Raw genomic sequence first — 20,485 nt, forward strand, 5'->3', positions numbered from 1 at the left:
TTTTCCCAAAATTAGAAGGTAAACAAGATTGGAAAGCAGAAAGATAACTGAGACCTAGGTGACCCACATAGTAATCATCCATCATGTAACAGTATGTAATATGAAATCTTCATTGACAAAGCTGAATTAATCAGTCCTATAGTCTATGTGTACATGTATGTAATTTATGTGTAGTTTATGTATTAGTTCATTTCTAACAATGTCATGCCAACCTTCTATGAAGTATATACTGTTATTTTGCGCCTTTTTTACATGAGGCAACTCAGGCTCAGAAATTAAGAACTTTGCCCACATTTGTATATACAGTTGGCAGAGCTAGTATTCAAACATAAGCCGACACTCTTAAACATTATACTGTATGGCCTATGTAGTGCTTTCTCACTTTTATATTTTTCTTTAAAGAAGTTTAGGATAAATATTTAATTTATTCCAAGGTTCAGATGGAGATTATTTCCACTGCCCTTTTTTAAACAGGTGGTGGTAATAAGGTAAAAAATGTAGAGACTTGCATAAATGTGGAGGTTTCTTTTAGGTTCTAGTCTCACCAGTCAGCTTAATCTCTTTTGAAGAAGCTTAGGAGGTACCAGTGTAGCCATCCTTCTTTGAGCTCTGTCAGCCAAAATCGTTTTCATATTCTTTTCAGAAATAGATAGAAAAAGATGAGAATTTGCTTTTGTGCACATTGAAGAAATTTTTTTGGTTTTTCTTCGAGTTGGCAAGGGAGGAAATCAAACTAGATTTCTAAAAAATTACTTTTCACTATTATATTTTATGATTCAACACTTCTTCCTTCACTCAAGAAATACTTTTTAGATTAACATTACTGTGTGTCAGGTGCAGTCTGTGGGTTATAATTGCCACAGGTTTAAGCAGAGTAAAACATTTAATTTAGGTGTTGGAGTTTATAGATACTTGGTAATCTCATGTTATACTCAGAATATTCTCATTCCCCTAAATGGCACTTCAGTTATTCTGTGTTCTTTTGGAATATTCTAGCTTCCAGTTGCATATCTTTTTTTTTTTTTAATTTTTACTTATTTGAAAATAGTCACCAGCAAAAGTATCCTTAAAGAGATACAATAAAGCTTTGATTTGTAAAGACTTAGAGAAATAGTGGGGATAATTAAATGTAGGTTTTCTTTCATTTTCTTGTTATAATGATAAATTGAACCTTTTAGACAAATATCTACTAGGAAGTGTCTCCTCTTGGGGAGTGTCATATGCGGGTATATTTTGAGATGGCATATTCCTCATTTTTTTATATAAAATGAATGGTATTACAAATTTCAGAAAATTAAGGGAGATAGCATTCTCTTCACTGCTGGGGTTAAATAGAATATGTAATGATTCTCCATGTGAAACTACCACCTTAGGGACCGTCAATCTCCTGGTAGGTAAAGTTTTTATTTTTATAAAAGAAAATAGGTTAAAAAAAGGTTGAGAGACATTGTATTAAAGAAGACCTAAGGATTAGTGCTCAGAACCTTAACAGATTAAGGTTCTATTAATCTGTAAAGTATTTAAATCAAATCATATCACATTTGATTTGTTATTTACTTTCTAAAACATTTATTTTATAAAACATTTCAGTATATCATGCTTTACACAATTTTAGTAAAGCGATTACTTTTATCTAGTATGATGTTGATTTTTTGATTTTCAAGCTTTTAAATGGGATAAAGATTGCATATTTTAAGTTTAATTCTGCTTTATGTTTCAGTAGTAGCTTTAATATATAAAATATTTTGATTTTCAAGCTTTTAAATGGGATAAAGATTGCAAATTGTAAGGTTAATTCTGCTTTATGTTTCAGTAGTAGCTAAATATAGCTGTGCAGATATATTTAAAAGATTCTTTTTGTCTGATTCTCCTTGGTAATTTGATGTGGACTATAAAGATAATTCAAGAAATTCTGAGTTTTGGTTAAGATAATTCGGTTTTTTTCCTAGAACAGTCAGAGGCTTGTAACAATGGATCTTTTTAACAGTTTTCGAGAATCATAGTCAAATGCCTATGTGCTCATAAGCCTATTGTTGGATAATTCAATTTCAATTTATAGTCATAATCAAGAATTGAGATTTTTTTCTAGTATCTTCAAAACTTTTGGCATAAAGAGAATTACTAATATTCAGGAGACGGTTGTTTATTTAGATTTATGTCTCTGTCTTGAACTAAATACCACTTTTAATGCCAGAATCTTATAGAAAGTACATAGATGTAAAAACTGAAAATCACAAATACATAAAAATGGGGTATTTATTATAAATTAGTAATTTGTAATGCCTCATATACCTCTGGCTCTTACAGTGTGTTTACAAGATGGAGATTAAAAAATCTTTTAATCTTGACATTTTGCATAAAATACAGAAGTTTAACAAATATCAAGTACACTAAAATAGATACATTGGAGTTTCCATCATGGCTCAGTGGTTAAAGAACCCGACTAGTATCCCTGAGGATGCGGGTTCAATCCCTGGCCTTGCTTAGTGGGTTAAGGATCTGGTGTTGCTGTGAGCTGTGGTGTAGGTAGCAGATGTGGCTCGGATCTGGCATTGCTGTGGCGTAGGCTGGCAACTACAGTTCCCATTTGACCCCTATAGCCTGGGAACTTCCATATGCTGAGGGTGAGGCCCTAAAAAGACAAATAAATAAATAAAATACTTTGTTTAATATTGTTCTTAGTTTTGTCTTTGTTCAAGGTGTAAATCTGCTCTGTGGGGCAGCTCTACTGTTATAATGAAGCTCTGTGATTGTTTTTCATTGTTTTATTTCTGTCTTATATACAAACTTTCAAATGGGTTGGTTTTTAGAAGAAAATTAAAAATAATTCTTTTGGAGTTCCCGTCGTGGCACAGTGGTTAACCAATCCGACTAGGAACCATGAGGTTGCGGGTTCGGTCCCTGCCCTTGCTCAGTGGGTTAACGATCCCGCGTTGCCGTGAGCTGTGGTGTAGGTTGCAGACGCGGCTCGGATCCCGCGTTACTGTGGCCCTGGCGTAGGCCGGTGGCTACAGCTCCGATTCAACCCCTAGCCTGGGAACCTCCATATGCCGCAGGAGCGGCCCAAGAAATAGCAACAACAACAACAAAGACAAAAGACAAAATAATAATAATAATAATTCTTTTGAGAAGTTTGAAATTTCTTAAAAAAAAGTTAAGAATAGTAAGCTTTCATTTCAGCAAGGTTATAAAAATAGTCATAGTACTATAATAGTTTTGTCGACTAATGCTTAGATATTGAGTACGTCAATGTAATATGAATGTTTATTGTTTTCCTCTGAATGTTTCAAATTAGACCCCAAGTACCAAAGGATATTAAAAGTGTAAGAATATTTCATAACAATTACTTTGTAGATTTTTTTCTTTTTACCATGACCATATGAAAATTCCAATCTAAGTGTGCTTCTGTTTATGTTAATCCATGAGGCTTTTATAGGCATAGTTTGATAGTATGGATGATGCCAGGTTGTAGCGAAGGTATAGCCAGTCATTTAAGCAGATCATCTGGTAATATGGTAGATAGAAAATAGGTAATTTGAGAGCAGGAAAGTTAAAGGGACAACGGTATTAATTATTTCCCACGTTTGTTAAATACATTTGAAGAATTCAAATATGTGATTATGGAGTGGGTCATCCTAAGACAAAAGGGACTAATTAACTTCATATTGAAATAGGAAATTCGAATAGGGCTAGTGTCATTCTATTTTTCGTATTTTAGGGCACAAACACTAAATCAAAGTTTTATTTTCTCTGAGATACTGTGTGCCTTGTTAAATCTTGGTTCCTTAATATATTGAGAAATAGTGAAGGGATCATTTGTTTCCATTTTTTCATCTTAGTCTTAATGTTTTAAGTAGGTATTGGATGGTTCATACTTGAGGTGATTAGGCCTGGGCTTAGAGAACAAATTAAAAATTGAGTGACTGAATTATTTTTGAGAGCCTGAGAATTTAAAAACACGAGTTAAAATTGGAATAACTGGTTCAGAATAAAATGTAAATGTTTAAGTTAATATGTAGGTGTGTAAAATCTTTAGTAGTATGTTTTTCAACTACCAATAGTAATTTTATGGTTGCTATTTTTATTCTCATCTCTTTAATTTTTTTCCTTAGGTGGTATCATGGAAAACTTGATAGAACCATAGCAGAAGAACGCCTCAGGCAGGCAGGGAAGTCCGGCAGTTACCTTATAAGAGAGAGTGATCGGAGGCCAGGTTCCTTTGTACTTTCATTTCTTAGCCAGACAAATGTTGTCAACCATTTTAGGTAAGTTTTTATTCCTATTATGAGGCTACATAATAAAGCTATTTTTCTGTAGTATTCATAGACCTGCTTTAGTGACATTTAAATAATAGGGAAAGAAACACTTTTAATTAAATGATTTAATTAGTGATTTAGAGTAGATGCTGTTGAATGCTTACATTTTTGTTTAAGAATATTATTATTGGATGGTTTTGTGCTGATAAATATAATTATCATTTTTAAAATATAAAGAATTACAAAGAAACCTTGAATGGTAAAGCAGAAATAAAGGAAATGTATACTTTTAGATCAGAGTAACAGAAAATTTAGAAATAGTATTTTAAGAGAAAAGTATGCGCCCTTGAATTCCTTTTAACTTCAGTATTTTGAAACTGCAGACATTCACTTCAATTAAAGAGACATGTAGATTTTCAAATACAGATATCAAAGTTCATATTTATAAATATATTTACATATATTGTATTGATTTCATTTCTCTGGAAACATTGAAAAAATCATCCAGTGCCTATAGTGTTAATTGATAAAATGTTTTTGTACCATTGACTTTTATATTTTAAAAATAGGCTCTATGAGTACTATCTACCATATGTAGAATGTGAGATTATTATTATAGTCTGTGTAAATATTTCAAGAGATCTGTAAGGTATTTTTAGCCAAAGGAAACTTATTAAAACTCCTGTTTTGTCTTAAATATGGAAAGAAAGGAGATGTGTCTGAGGATGAATTTACAAATATTTTAATGAATTATGTAATTGAGGTTTATAAGTCAAGGATCTCATATCAAATGCACACATATCTTTTTAAAAGACAATCTTAAGTAACTTTCATATAGTGAAGGTATTATTAGTAGTATTTTAGTATAGGGATGCAGGTAAAGGAAAACAGTATGAAATTATAAATTTATAATATCCATGGAACTTGGCCATCAAAATTGGCTATAAAGGTTTTTGTTTTTCTTTATTCTTTTTCCTATAAAAATAGGATTATTGCTATGTGTGGAGATTACTACATTGGTGGAAGACGTTTTTCTTCTCTGTCAGACCTAATAGGTTATTACAGTCATGTTTCCTGTTTGCTTAAAGGAGAAAAATTGCTTTATCCAGTTGCACCGCCAGAGGCAAGTAAAATATGTTTCAAAACTTTATTATTTCACTTTACTAATGAAGTTAGCTCTTGTTCAGTTTTTTGTGATGTTTGTTGTAATTCAAGAGTATTTGTTACATTAAATTTTAAATCTGGTTGTAGTGTCAGAGAAAAACTGGCCACTTCTTTAGAAAAGAAAGTAATTTTTCTATAACTTTGTATTGAAGTTACTAATGTTTTTAAAATCATACTGTATGGTGATAATTTAAATGTTTTTTAATGATATCACAGTGCTAATGCTGAAGTTGCTGTATCCTCTGAAATGTCTCTTGCGTCATTAGAGAAAAGTTATATATATAACAACATACAGTAATGCAATATTATATGTTGTGTAGTTTTTAACAAAAATTAAATCGTAAGTTATATTACCTGACTAAAAACATGATGGTCATGTTGTTAGAAGAATTTCTAGGAGTTCCCGTCGTGGCGCAGTGGTTAACCAATCCGACTAGGAACCATGAGGTTGCGGGTTCGGTCCCTGCCCTTGCTCAGTGGGTTAACGATCCGGCGTTGCCGTGAGCTGTGGTGTAGGTTGCAGACGCGGCTCGGATCCCGCGTTGCTGTGGCCCTGGTGTAGGCCGGTGGCTACAGCTCCGATTCAACCCCTAGCCTGGGAACCTCCATATGCCGCAGGAGCGGCCCAAGAAATAGCAACAACAACAACAATAACAACAACAAAAGACAAAAAAAAAAGAATTTCTATAAAAACAACAGCAAAGCAAGATGAACATTTCAAGGCTTTGGGTACTTAGACCCCAGCAAAAAATAATTTGAATGATCCTGTGGAGTTTATAATGTGTTTTTTCTTTTTTGTCACACCCATGGCATATGGAAGTTTCTGGGCCAGGGGTCATATCTGGGATGGAATCTAAGCTACAGATGCAACCTACACCACAGCTGTGGCAATGTCACATCTTTAACCCACTGTGCCACCATGGGAACTCCTATAATGTGGATTTTTATTGGCTTTATGTGGACAAACCTGATTTGACTTTGATATAAAAAGTTTATCTTTTGTAAATCAATTTTTTTATGGTTTCTAGCCAGTAGAAGATAGAAGGCGTGTTCGAGCCATTCTCCCTTACACGAAAGTACCAGACACTGATGAAATAAGGTATTTTATAAGATATTTTCGTTTATAGGCATTTGAAATAAGCATTTGAAAGATTGAATATTTAATGCTCTTGGACTAGGAAGGTTTTGGAATTTGAGAACATAGCATCCAGCAAAGCATGTCTTTACTATTAAGTTCATTGTTCCTGACCCCATATGTTGCCTATGGATTTGGATCAGAGAGATCACAGTGAAGATGACAGGAGAAATAACAGCTTTTTATTAGACTGTGACAGAGTAAGGAGAGTTCTGTTATATTCAGTACTCCCATTTTAATTTTTGTTATTACATGACACACTTCAACTTTAAATGTTACTCAAATAATTATTCAACTTTTATGAGTGAATTAATTTTACATGTTATGGTATAAATAGCTGCAGAACATGATAAAGTTTTTATTATGTAATTTAATTTAGATATAATTTATTTCTATAGAATTTGATTTTATATAATTTGAAAATTAGCAGTTATGAAATTATCTGTATCTTTCTATAAGCTATCTAGCTTTCCAGTAGAAAATTTGTTTCTTACTGGTGAAATGTTAAGGCCACTTTGAAATAATTTTAGTGATTCTGAGTATACAGCTTCTCATTAAAGTCAACATCAGTTAAAATATAATAACTTTTGGGAGGTACTAAAAATTTCTGGCACTATGGTATTTTAAAAAATAAACTATCTGAAATCTTAAAAGAGGCTTTCCATTTTTATATAATTGTCCTCAAAATAACAACTTCTCATTTAGTTCTTATCAGCACACTTTTATTTGTGATCTAAGCTGGAAAAACCAGTGAAAGAAAGAGAAGGGAAGAAATGGATCTAACAAAGAAGAGGAGTGATGAATTGCCAATTTGGGAATTTTGGATAATTTGAAAATTCTCAGTGGGATCATCTAGGACAGCAGCTCTGAAAGTATATGATCCATGTAACCCTGGGGATCCTTGAGATACATTCACAGGGTTCATAAGATCAAAACTATTTTTATAATTACGCATGGGTAAAAGATCCATTCGAAGTACAAAATGGACTAATAGATGTTATTGAAATGGGTAACATCAACTTTGTTGATACATAGTTTTAGATTTCACATTATAACCAACCTCCAAGAAGGTACTACTGCCATGAGCTGGGGTGTAGGTTGCAGACATGACTTGGATCCTGCATTGCTGTGGCTGTGGCATAGGTCGGTGGTTACAGCTCTGATTGGACCCCTAGCCTGGGAAGCTCTGTTGTTTCAGATGTGGCCCTAAAAAGACAAAAAAAGCAAAAAAATAAAAATAAAAAAAATAAAAAAAGAAGGTACTACTAGTCAAGTTTATAATCTGAAAGACTATTAAAATACTTAACTTTTACACAACTACATATTTGTATAAAGCTAGATTCTTTATATACTTAAAGCAAAAAAACATACATCAACAGATTAAACACAGAAACGTGAGAATCCATCAGTTTTCAGTTAAGCCAGACATGAGTTTTGCAAAAATGCCAAACAATAATATGCTTACTAAACCTGTAAAAACTATAATTATTTTTCATTTTTATGTTACCATGTAATAGGGTATAGTATTATTATTGTCTTTTTTATTTTTTAGGATCACACCCGTGGCACATGGAGGTTCCCAGGCTAGGGACTGAATTGGAGCTGTAGCTGTTGGCCTATGCCTCAGCAATGTGGGATCCAAGCTGTGTCTGCAACTTACACCACAGCTCATGGCAACACCAGATCCTTAACCCACTGGGCAAGGCTGGCGAGCAAACCTGTGTCCTCATGGATGCTAATCAGATTCATTTCCGCTGAGCCATGACGGAACTCATTATTTTTAAAGGAATTAATAAATATTTTTAAACATTCACATTTTCAATTCTAATATGGTTGAATATCAATAGATACAATCCATATAAAGGAAAGCCTTGTTAGATAGCAATTTCTGAAAGTGTAAAAGGGGTCCTGAGAGACCGTCCAAAAAATGGACTCCAGCTTTAAACAAATTTAAAATTTTGTATGTACCTGGGAAGTTTGTTTTTTAGAATAAAAACATCTGAAATGTAATGAGCTTTAATAAAAGCACTTTAACCTGTTCTGAGGAAAAATGCAAAATATGGAATGAATCTTAAGATTATGTTTTTTTGTGCTAGGAGGTAAGCTTTTTACTTTTCAGGTTTGTTTTTTGCATTATAAAATGTCAGTAGTATAGCAATAATAACAGAAGTCAAAAATTTAAAAAAATCTCTTAAGATTGCTTTTGACCAAAAAATGAAGCTTATCATTTATCATTTCTCTTTTACTTCTTGTCCCTATGTACTCCTTTTTTTCCCCCTTACTAATAATTATTTTTTTAATGTGTTTACTTAGGTAGTTGGTTCTGGAAAGGAAGAGTTTATTTGGTTAAGTGGTTATTTCTGCTACATTTCAGCTAGTGAAACACTAGTTATTGTTAAGGGTTGTAGAATGAAGGTAGAATGCAAGGAGTTCCCTTGTGGTGTGGCAGGTTAAAGATCTGGCATTATCACTAGTGTAGCTTGGGTCATTGCTGTGGTGCAGGTTCGATCCCTAACCTGGGAGTGCCACATGCCACATGGCAGCTCCCCTCCCCCTGCCAAAAAAAAGATAGAATGCACTATTCTGTGCTTATTCAAAAAGGGTGCATTTCAAGTGTCATGTGCAAGTTTCTTTCTTTTTTTTTTTTAATTGGTCTTTTTAGGGCCACACCTACGGCATATGGAAGCTTCCAGGCCAGGGGTCTAGTTGGAGCTGCAGCTGCTGGCCTACACTACAGCCACAGCAACACCAGATCCCAGCCATGTCTGCGACCCACACCACAGCTCATGGCAACACCAGATCCTTAACCCACTGAGCAATGCCAGGGATCGAATCCTCATCCTCCTGCATGCTAGTCAGGTTCCTTACTGCTAAGCCACAATGAGAACTTCATCAAGTGTGATGTGCAAATTTTTATTCTTGAACTGATCCAAGTTAACAGTGAAGTTTGAGATATTCTATAGAAGAACAAAGTTTGAAAGGTATGAGAAGAGATTAACTTATTAGAACTTCAGTTTATGATTATTAACACTGAAAGGAAAATTGATTTTTAAAAAATGAGCATATATGATAGGTAAGGATATGGATACAGGTCAGTGGTAGCATCCAATCAATCATGAAACCTTAAGTGCTCAGAGGCATTTGTTCAAGCCTAAAAGGAAAAGTTTGAGGAATTATACTAATGGTTTCATATTGATGACTTAAATCAACAACTTTTTCCTCTTATGACTGTGTAAAGGTTGAAAACATCTAGATTCCAATGAAAAGAAATGAGGTTGTATATACATCTCTCCATTCAGATATTGATAGCAGGAAAAACATGCATGCATTCTCATAATCTGTCTATTGGTATCACTTTCAGAGAAAGAATGCCATGCTTTTTGGACCATGGATATCTGAATTAACTTAATAAAGGCTTATTTATGCTTTTTTTATGAGAAAAATGCTAGTCTCATAAGCATCTTTGTGATAAGGCTAATTTTTCTTATTTAAAGTAACAGTGACTATTTAAAGTAACTATATCTTGTGTATGTGGAATCAGTTAATTATACTTATTTTATGTTTACGATTTCATATCTTACCTACATCTGAAAGAGTAATGCTGTTGAAATTTATATTTTTAGGTCTAGTTTTCTTGGAGTTATACCCTGAAGTCTATAATATATGTATAATTCCTGTTTACATAAATTCCAACTTTCATCTAATAATAATCCAGTGATATACATAGTGCAGGTACCATTACTAAATCCATTTTACACATAATGAAATCAAGATTCAGATTGGCAACTGTCTTCAAAGTTTTCCATATAGATAATGACAGAAACAGGACAAAGACCTAGGGTATTCTATGACATTAACTTCACAATTTCTATTTTCAGTTTCTTAAAAGGAGATATGTTTATTGTTCATAACGAATTAGAAGATGGATGGATGTGGGTTACAAATCTAAGAACAGATGAACAAGGTCTTATTGTTGAAGACCTAGTAGAAGAAGTGGTAAGTTTTATGCTCTTTCTCAGAATTCTAAATATTTTTAAAATTTTGAGACAAAAGACCAAAAAAAAAAAAAATTTGGAGTTCCCGTGGTGGCGCAGTGGAAACTAATCTGACTAGCAACCATGAGGTTGTGGGTTCGATCCCTGGCCTCGCTCAGTTGGGTTAAGGATCTGGTGATGCCGTGAGCTGTGGTGTAGGTCACAGACGTGGCTCAGATCTGGCGTTGCTGTGGCTCTGGCATAGGCCGGCAGCTACATATCCAATTAGACCACTGGCCTGGGAACCTCCGTGTGCCACGGGTGCAGCACTCAAAAGACAAAAGACAAAAAAATAAAATAAAATAAAAAATAAAATTTTGAAACATGTCCATTATCAGGGAAATTAGTTATAGATACGTTTCTTTCATGAAAAACCTCCATTTATAAGTACAAGTAATTTTTCATTAAAATCTATTTACTGTTAATAAATGCTATTTATTTGTGAAGAACATATCTAAGCTAGCATGTCTTAATCTGTAGCTGCCAATTTTCAGAAAGTTTTCATGTGTTTCTAAGAATTAAACATGTATTAGCATTTGTATCCCTTTGTGTCTTTAATTGGATCGTTTAACCCATTGAATGGGGCCAGGGATTGAATCTGAGTCCTCATGGATACTGATCGGGTTTGTTACCGCTGAGCCAAGTGTGGTGTTTCTTAGTGCAAGGCTAAGTTTCAGTTGAAACTGATGAATTCATATTGGAGCGGTGGGTGGGAAAGGGCACAGAGGTAATTATACTACTTGGGCTACTATTTATAGTTTAAGAAAAAGGAGGAAAAGGGCCTGAATTTAGAGTTATTGCAACAAGGGGAGAAGAGGACTAAGGGGGAGTTTTGGAAAGACCTTTCATGAACAGAAACATCTTTTCTTGTATATACATAAATAAATATGAAGGATAGGGTATAGATGTATTTGAAGATTTGATTTTTACTAAAAATAAATGATTTTATAAAATACTATTTTAATGTCTTCCCTTTAGGGCCGGGAAGAAGATCCACATGAAGGCAAAATGTGAGTTTGCGTTATTAAAAGGAAAAAACTATAGTACACTTACTAATTGAAAACTGGCACCTAAAAATATTTTAAAAGAAAATTAATACTTTCTGAGCTGAATTTAAAAAAATGTTTTTATTTGGCTCAAGAATTAATGTCTAAATATTTTCTTAAGAACATAATGATAATGAAGGTGACCATATTTTTAATGTTCTATGGTTTAGGTTTTGTTTTTTTCTTGCTTGTCAGAGAACTTAGCCTCCAAGTGATGGTTCTTTACCATATTAATAAGATTTCACAAGGACTTTCTTGTCAATTTTTTCGGGCTGATTTTAAGGACTAATTCTAAGGCCAGGTATTATTACACCTACTACTTGCCACATTCTTCTCTTATATTCCAGAAGTTGTTAGCTACCACCAACTCCATGTGGTGTTTCAGCTTTACTCTGATTTCTTTAATGTTCTTAAAGATCTTCTTTAGTGTCCTTCTCATCCCTCTTGATATTTATATGTATATATATATATATATATGTTTTCTTTTAAAGAATTTAACTCTTAATCCCAATCCTATTTTACTCTTTATTTTAATAGACCATTCATTTTTTAATATCTTGTCAGTGGAACATTTTTTTCTTAGCTTTCTGTCAGCAGTTAGGGGTGGAATTTAAGGCTTGCCTGTCAAGTGTTTACTTAAACTGTTTTCTAACCATTAGAACATAAAATCACTAAACTGAATACTCCACTTTCAGTCATTTAATTTAGTTCCCCACCCTTCCTCAAGTGGAACATTTGAGAAGTTTTCTGAGTTCATTTTCCTTATTTTATGTAGCTGCAAAGTAGGCTTCATCAGTGAACTACTTTTTTTGATTGTACTATTTTGAAGTCTCCTCACTACCTATATGAGAATTAAAATTCTAATTAGTGTTTGGAGGAGGCATACAGATAATGTAAGAAATGAATTGGGTCAGTTGTATATATTTCAGTTTTTCTCAAGTTAGAATACTCTTGATCTTTCTTATTTTCCTTCTTTGATAGTGATCTAGGTACACATGTAACTGTTTCCCTGCTCTAAGAGAATAACAATGCAAGTGTGGTGATAAATGGAAACTGACATTCACTCTTTGTATTGGGGGAGATTGCAGGAAGTCAAAAACTAAACTTTGTTTGCCTGCAGTGAAGCAACTGCTCTGTCTAATTGATGTGCAAAAGAATGGAAGTCTAGTGTTAAGAAAGCCTTCTGACTTTTAAGAGAAGCTAGAAATCTATATTTTTTTATCCCTATTTAAAATAATTCCATAGATTGGTTTTAAAAAGAAAAGAAAAAAAAAAGATCAAATGCCAGTAAATATTTAAAGCTCTATCCAGTTTTCTCATAGCGTAAAGTAGAAATCTCACTTTCACTGCGAAATCTTTTTTTTTTTTAACTTAACACCATTGTAATTTTTCCACTTTCTGAATGTTATACTTTTCTACTCATTTGGTGTTTAGCACTGTTGTTTTTTACTTTATGTATCTGTCAGCTCCCTAAGTTTCTTATGACTGGCGGTAAAGCATCTCAGTAACATCCCCGAGTGCCCTTTGAGACTAAATAGATGTCATAACTCCAGCCATGTTCCTTTCCAGGTCCATATTTCCATGATAAAGGTATCAAGTCCTGCTCTTTTTATCTTCTAAAATACTCCTTAAATGTGGTTGTCTTCTCAATCTTAAGCAACCATATTCTAGTTCAGGCCTTTTTCATCTCTTTATTCTCCTTAAATCCTTTCTTCCAATAGCCAGAATAATCAACTCAAAGCATATATTGGAATGCATCACTTTTTCACTTAAAATTCTTTCCTGATTCTCTTTTCCTTAGCAGAGCTAGAAAAGATCCTTTGATCTAGATCCTGTGTCCTTTGTAAGTGCTAGCTCTTGTCATTTCTAGTTTATACTCTACTCTGCAGCTTGCAGATCTTCTAATGTATAGTACTGTTTTTCTCCTTTTCTCAAGCTACTTCCTAGGCCAGAATTCCCCTTCACTATTTTTGATTAATGCCTGTTATTTAAAGACTTAACTCATTTATCACTCTTTCCAAGAAGCCTTCTGTTATCTTGTCCCTTACGTGTTCTACAGAATTGGAGCCCTTCTCTGTTCTTGCAAAACTGCCCCCAGCATGTACCTGTCATTGCGCTTTATTATATTTTCTGCATTCTCTTTATAGATGATGGTATTTATGTTCCCTTTTGTTACTAAAATGGGGACTTCCTAAAGTCAGAGACTCATTTTTCTATTATTTCAAAACTATGTGCTTGAAATATATTCATTTTATATACAGGTAATAAATGCCTAAATGAGGAAATTCAGATCTAACCCCTTCAGAAAACAGTATTGCAAATTGTTCTCTGAATTCCATTTTTCCCCCCATCCACCTTTAATTCCCCTTTTTGCCTTTATTCTAGCTATAAAAATATAGGATGGGGCCTTCGAGGTCATGTAATCAACTCTCCCCTAGAATATAGAAATCTTGTTCTAGCATTTGTAGTAAATGGTCATTTCAACAGTACTTGAGTGCATGCAGTATGGATCTTTACTGCCTTTTAAGGTAGGCTGGACTACTCCAGTTACTATATACTTATATTATTCAGAATTTGCTTTGGGAGCCTCAGGAAATATGAATTAGTTAATGGCTGAAATAAAATTAAAGAGAGAATTTAGAAGTTTAACATTTCAGAGAATTCCCATTGTGGCGCAGAGGAAACAAATCCAACTAGGATTCATGAGGATGCTGATTCAGTCCCTGGTCTCGCTCAGTGGGTCGGAGATCCGGTGTTGCTATGAGCTGTGGTGTAGGTTGCAGATGCGGCTTGGATCCCACGTTTCTATGGCTGTAGTGTAAGCCAGTAGCTGTAGCTCTGATTTAACCCCCAGCCTAGGAACTTCCATATGCTGAGGATGCGGCCCTAAAAAGACAACAACAAAAAAAATTTAGTATTTCATTCATGTGAATAGGTAAAAATTCAGTTATATGTTATACTCTGACCAGTAATAATATGGATAATTTAAAAATGTGAATAGCCTCTTAACCTCTCCCATTGGATTTTATAGCATTTATGATTTAGTCTTGTAGTATCTTTACTTTCAAAGTATTCTTTAAGTCATGATTAAAAATAAGTGTAGACCCTAAGAATATATGGCAAAGTTGTACAGAGGTGATTTGAGTTGTCAGCTTGGCATTAACATATATTCATCTGCAAGCTAGATAATAATATTTCAGGTGAATGAGAGTTTTTAAGTAATTTAATTGCCAGTATCCTGTATCAGAGTCACATGTATCATTTTATTTTAAGGCAGTAGATCTTGACTATAATGCTGTTTGTAATAATTTCTAAAGGCTTATTTTAAGTATGCAGAATATAAAATACTCTAGTAACCTGTTTTCATTGGCCATAAGCTCAAATAGAAGTAGGAATACTAAGTCACTCTCTTCTTTCAGTTCTTGATGTTGGTATCAACTCTGTCATCACTCAGTCTTAGTTTCTGTCTTTCAGTAAAGTATGAATCAACCATGTAGATTGGAAGAAAGAACTATTAGGGAAATTCACTTAGAGATAAGTATGAGAAACATTAATCCACTGATTTTTTTTTTTCCTGGGGTTCTGGTGGGCTCTACCTGTACCATCCCCACTCCTAATAAAAAGAAAATGCTAGCTATGATGTAAGCTTATAACACTTTGTCATTATCAGTTTTAAATTCTTTGCTGGTTTTGTATTGGTAATTAATACGAAAATTATAGTTCATAGTAAATAGGTGCTAATTTTTCTGTATTTTGTTGAACTTATGCATGTTTACAAAGTATAATAACAAATATAAAAGGAGTGAGATCATCTGATCAGTGGCAGTTTATTATGTCAGCTTGAATTAAACTTACTATATTATTTTGATGGTTGTGATGGTGTAAGTGCAGAAAAGGCTTGATTTACATATTTAATTTTTTCTCTTTTTAAGATGGTTCCATGGGAAAATTTCCAAACAAGAAGCTTATAATTTACTGATGACAGGTACTTGTATGTTCACTTTCCTTTTCCAATATCATTATTTAAAAAGAACAAAAAAGAGAACCAACCATTTATCATCTATTTTGCATTTAGCATTCATTTGATATTTATGCATACCATTTTTTATTGCTCAGCACAGAGAAATTTGTTTTTGATTTTTAGTTGAAAACATACATGCAGTATAAAATTAGTAAAGTGTGTTTTCTTTCTGCACCAGGCCCCTGAACTCTTCGTTAAAAGTAGTGACAGATGAGTTTTTTTTTTTTTTTTAAGATGTTTTCTGTGTTTGTGTCTTCCTTCCTCACCCCTACGTACTCTCCTGAACCCACCCACTCCCTGCGTACACTCACAGGAACATGTAACACACTTTTTTCTTCATGTTAGGATTATTTGGGGAGATCATTCTTTATCTGTGTACATAAATTTTCATTATTCTTTGTAATGATCATATGCTTTCCATTATGTATACGTACCATAATTTGTTATCAGTTTCCTGTATAGGGATATTACCTTCTTTTCCTTTTCTTGCTGTTTAAGTGCAGCAAATGTTCTTGCAATTGTTTTTGTATACTTTTAGAACTATAAATTGGGCCTTATTTAAAATACATTGATATTAGCATTCCCTAAAACTATGTGGTGGCAGAGATATGCAAAATAAAAATAGAAATGTATTGTGGGTTTATTATTTAAAACAGAAAACTATTCCATCATCATTTATCCTAATTAAAATTAAAGACAACTAATTTAACTATTAAATATCTCTTCAGTAAACCATGATTTTGAAGGACTCGAGACAAATTTAAGCCATGATCTGTAATTTAGAAGTCTTAATTATTTAAAAACAACCAGCGTTCGATAATTTTGAGTTCAGTAGTTGTGGTTTATTCACTGATTATTTAAGTATCTTATCTGAATTACTGTTTAGGCCATAAGGCATTGCATCTTAATGTAATTAAATACTCTGCTCTTAGGAGAGATTTGAAGTAGTTTGGGGAAGTATTCAATTTTGTTGTCAGGGTATAGTTTAAGTAGGATAAAAATAAAGAACATGATAATGCTACATGGTAGTAATAGAGACCAAATTTTCAACCAGGATGACATGTTATCAGCTTGCAAAGTGGAACCAAAATATTTATTTTACTGAATTTACTGAATTTTTGAATATATGTTTATATTTTTTGAATTTGTACCACAAAATACTCGAGGAATGTATTCTTGTTTTAAGAATGTAATTTGAAGATGAGTTAAATTTGATTTCCTTATGTTTTTATTTTCTTTGGGTCATGTGCTCTTTTAATAGTCTGGCAATTTTCTCCCCTGAAAAGTATACCCAAGCATTTGCATGCGCAATTTTGCAGTAATTCCTATTGTTGTTTTATAATTTTTATTATGATTGGTTTATAATATTCTATCAATTTCTGCTATACAGCAGTGACCAGTCATGCATATATATATTCTTTTTCTCACATTATCCTCCATCATGTTCCATCGCAAGTAATTAGATATATAGTTCCCTGTGCTATACAATAGGATCTCATTGCCCGTCCACTCCAAATGCAACAGTTTTTATCTGCTAACCCCAGACTCCCAATCCATCCCACTCCCTTCCCCTCTCCCCTGGCAAACACAAGTCTGTCTACATATCCGTGATCTTTTCTGTTGTGTAGATAGATCATTTGTGCCATATTTTAGACTCCACATTCAATATCTATTCTTTGTATTGAACATGAAATTACTTGGTAGTAGGTGTCTTGGCTAGATGACTGGAACTATTGGCAATTTACATAAAAATTACATCTGATGTTTTTAAGTGTTGATTGTGCTTTCATAAAAGCAATGAAGTTCTGATTTTTTTCTATTTCATTAGGGCTTAAAGAGAGAAAAGGTAAAAAAAAAAGCATCTTAATGTTGAGTCACTGCTAATTGCAGACATCAAAGAGAGACTTCTCTAAAATTATGAAAATATTTAATGTATGATAATGTGTTTCACATTGACTTTGCAGGATCATGCCTATTAAATACAGTACTTATGTATTGATTTTGATGAGGTACAAATATTTCAGTTGTTTTGAATCTCCCTTTGGAAGTTTTTGATACTATTTATTACAGTTACGACTTTTAATGTTTAATCAGCAGGATTGTTTAAGTATAGAGTATTCTTAGCCAAAATTCACTTTAACTTTTTTAGACTCTTCTTATTAAGGGGATTTACAAACATAGCAGTTTTAGGCAGTACCCCCACCTGTGGTTAGAGTATTCTTTCCAACTCATGACAAATATAGACATTATTAGTCAGAAGTCACTGCTGCAAACTTTTGTTTTTCTTTACGTAATAAGCAACATCATGGGTGGTTGTGACTCATAAACCAAAAATGCAAAAAGAGTTGCCTTTTAAACTTGTCTTTATTATAAAACAGGTTCCTTGTTAAAATTTATGTTTTTGACTTTTGAATGTATTTAGGAATTGTACTATTTAACACTTTTTAAATTTGATAATTAGGGACAAAAACTAACAGCTTAATTTTTACAGTTGGTCAAGTCTGCAGTTTTCTTGTGAGGCCATCAGATAATACTCCTGGTGACTATTCACTTTATTTTCGGACCAATGAAAATATTCAGCGATTTAAAATATGTCCAACACCAAACAATCAGTTTATGATGGGAGGTCGATACTATAACAGGTAAGTTGTGAGAAATTTTTAGTTATCTTTACTTTTGCAAAAGAGTCGAATTCATTAAAAATTGTAAGACAGGGGAGTTCCTGTTGTGGCGCAATGGAAACGAATCTGACTAGTGACCATGAGGTTGCGGGTTTGATCCCTGGCCTCACTCAGTGGGTTAAGGACCTGGCGTTGGTGTAGGCTGTGGTGTAGGCCAGCAGCTACAGCTCCAAACGGACCCCTAGCCTGGGAACCTACATATGCTGTGGATGTGGCCCTAAAAAGCAAAAAAAAATTTCTTGTCAAATTATTACAGAATTACTAGTTTGCTTACAAAATGATGGCTTTAAAAAATTCTATGTACACATTAATTTAGCATCTGTGGTTATTCCTCCAATTTAGATTCTTTATTTCCTATGTGTATGTTCATCTTATAAAGTTCAGGAGTGTTGGTTGTTTCTAGTTTTAATATTTAAAAAGTAATTTTTAGGAGTTCCCATTGTGGTGCAGTGCTTGCAAACCCGATTAATATCTATCCATGAGGGTGTGGGTTGGATCCTTGGCCTTACTCAGTGGGTTAAGGATCCAGTGTTGCTGTGGCATAGGCCAGTTTGATCCCTAACCTGGGAACTTCCACATGTCGGGGGTGTGACCCTAAAAAGCAAAAAAGCAAAAAAAAAAAAAAAGAAAGAAATGTAGTTTTTAGGGAATTCCCATTGTGGCTCAGTGGGTTAAGGATCCGGTATTGCTGAAAGTTGTGGTGAAGTTTGGCGATGTGGTTTGGATCTGCTGTTGCTGTGACTGTGATGTAGGCCTGCAGCTGCAGCTCTGATTTGACCCACAGCCTGGGATTTTTCCGTGTGCTGCAGATGGGGCCCTAAAAAGAAAGAAAAAACAGGATTTTTAAAGGAATACCAGAATTGTGTGACCCTCATTCCTGAAAAATAGCAATTTAAAAAATTGTTTTGGAAGTATATACTCCAGCATGAATGTCAGTAATGAAATAATTCTTAGGAAGATACACCTTTGTGATTATTATTTATTGTTTAGATACGGAAGTGTAAAGTTAAATTATCTAATCTATGTAATCGAGCCAAACTCCTCTGTCCTATCTCTAATTTAACTCTACATTAGCCTTTGGCAAAGGCAGGTAGCAGTTAGGTCTGTTTCATTTAGAAACTGCATTGTTGAGAATACATTTAATGTTTTTATATTGAAAATTTTAGAAAAGTAGAAGAGGCATTAAACAGCAAATATAATTTGGTAAACATTTATTGACTAATTTGTGAAGTGTATTATGCAAATCCTGTACCTAAATATCAAAGGAAAAGAAACTGTTCCTACATTGTTAATGCTCTGGTCTGGTACAAAAGATGGTAAAGTGATAAATTCAGGGATGTACAGGCATGCATAGGAGACTCAGTGGAACGAGAGCAGTTCAGGTGGTGATAGGGGAGAGGGAAGATTTTGGTCAGACCTTTAAGATGACTAACATTTATGTAGGGCTCAACAAAAGAGAGAAGTAGGGTTTTATTCATTAACTAAATTGCTAAAACGAGAGGGTAAGATATAGTATGTCGAGAAACTCACAGTTATGTCACTAATTTATAGTAAACATGTTTTAAGTTTATGCGATGTAAATCTGATTTCATGACTGGAAACTTTATGGAACGTCTAGGAAATTTTGGTTTATTGTGTCTCCATTGACTATCTCTTTAGATATATCTGGGCAGAATATGAACTAAAGAATAATTTAAAAAAAAAAAAAACCTTCTTGAAAGTCCAGATCATTGGTAAAAATATATCTGATTGGGAGTCCCCGTTGTGGCGCAGTGGAAACAACTTCGACTAGTATCCATGAGGATGCAGGTTTGATCCCTGGCCTCACTCAGTGGCTTAAGGATCCAGAGTTGCCTGTGAGCTGTAGTGTAGGTCCCAGATGCAGCTTGCATCCTGTGTTGCTGTAGCTGTGGCATAGGCCGGCAGCTGAAGCTCTGATTAGACCCCTAGCCTGGGAACTTCCATATTCCGCGAGTGTGGCCCTAAACTAGCAATATATATATATATGTCTAGTTGCCATATGCATCTAAATTTCCTCATGGACAGTCTGAAGTATTCCACACAACAGCATTCTGTTCTTCTAGCTCATGGTCAAGAATTATATTGTAACACTGTAGTGCTACACAGGATCGATTGCATTTATAGTTA

General features: G+C 33.8%; 1 protein-coding gene across 3 annotated transcripts in view; it reads left to right on the top strand.

Moving 5' to 3' along the window:
• Nucleotides 1-20,485, top strand: part of RASA1 (RAS p21 protein activator 1) — a 119,824-nt gene that overhangs the window by 56,254 nt on the left and 43,085 nt on the right. For all 3 annotated transcript variants that reach the window (XM_047778238.1, XM_047778237.1, XM_047778235.1), the window contains exons 2-8: nt 4,113-4,265; nt 5,244-5,379; nt 6,449-6,519; nt 10,434-10,551; nt 11,568-11,599; nt 15,568-15,620; nt 18,148-18,298. In XM_047778238.1, the coding sequence (XP_047634194.1) occupies nt 4,113-4,265; nt 5,244-5,379; nt 6,449-6,519; nt 10,434-10,551; nt 11,568-11,599; nt 15,568-15,620; nt 18,148-18,298 (714 nt within the window). The remainder of the gene's footprint in view (nt 1-4,112; nt 4,266-5,243; nt 5,380-6,448; nt 6,520-10,433; nt 10,552-11,567; nt 11,600-15,567; nt 15,621-18,147; nt 18,299-20,485) is intronic.

Source organism: Phacochoerus africanus, chromosome 4 (assembly GCF_016906955.1).
Source record: "Phacochoerus africanus isolate WHEZ1 chromosome 4, ROS_Pafr_v1, whole genome shotgun sequence".
NCBI lineage: Eukaryota > Metazoa > Chordata > Mammalia > Artiodactyla > Suidae > Phacochoerus > Phacochoerus africanus.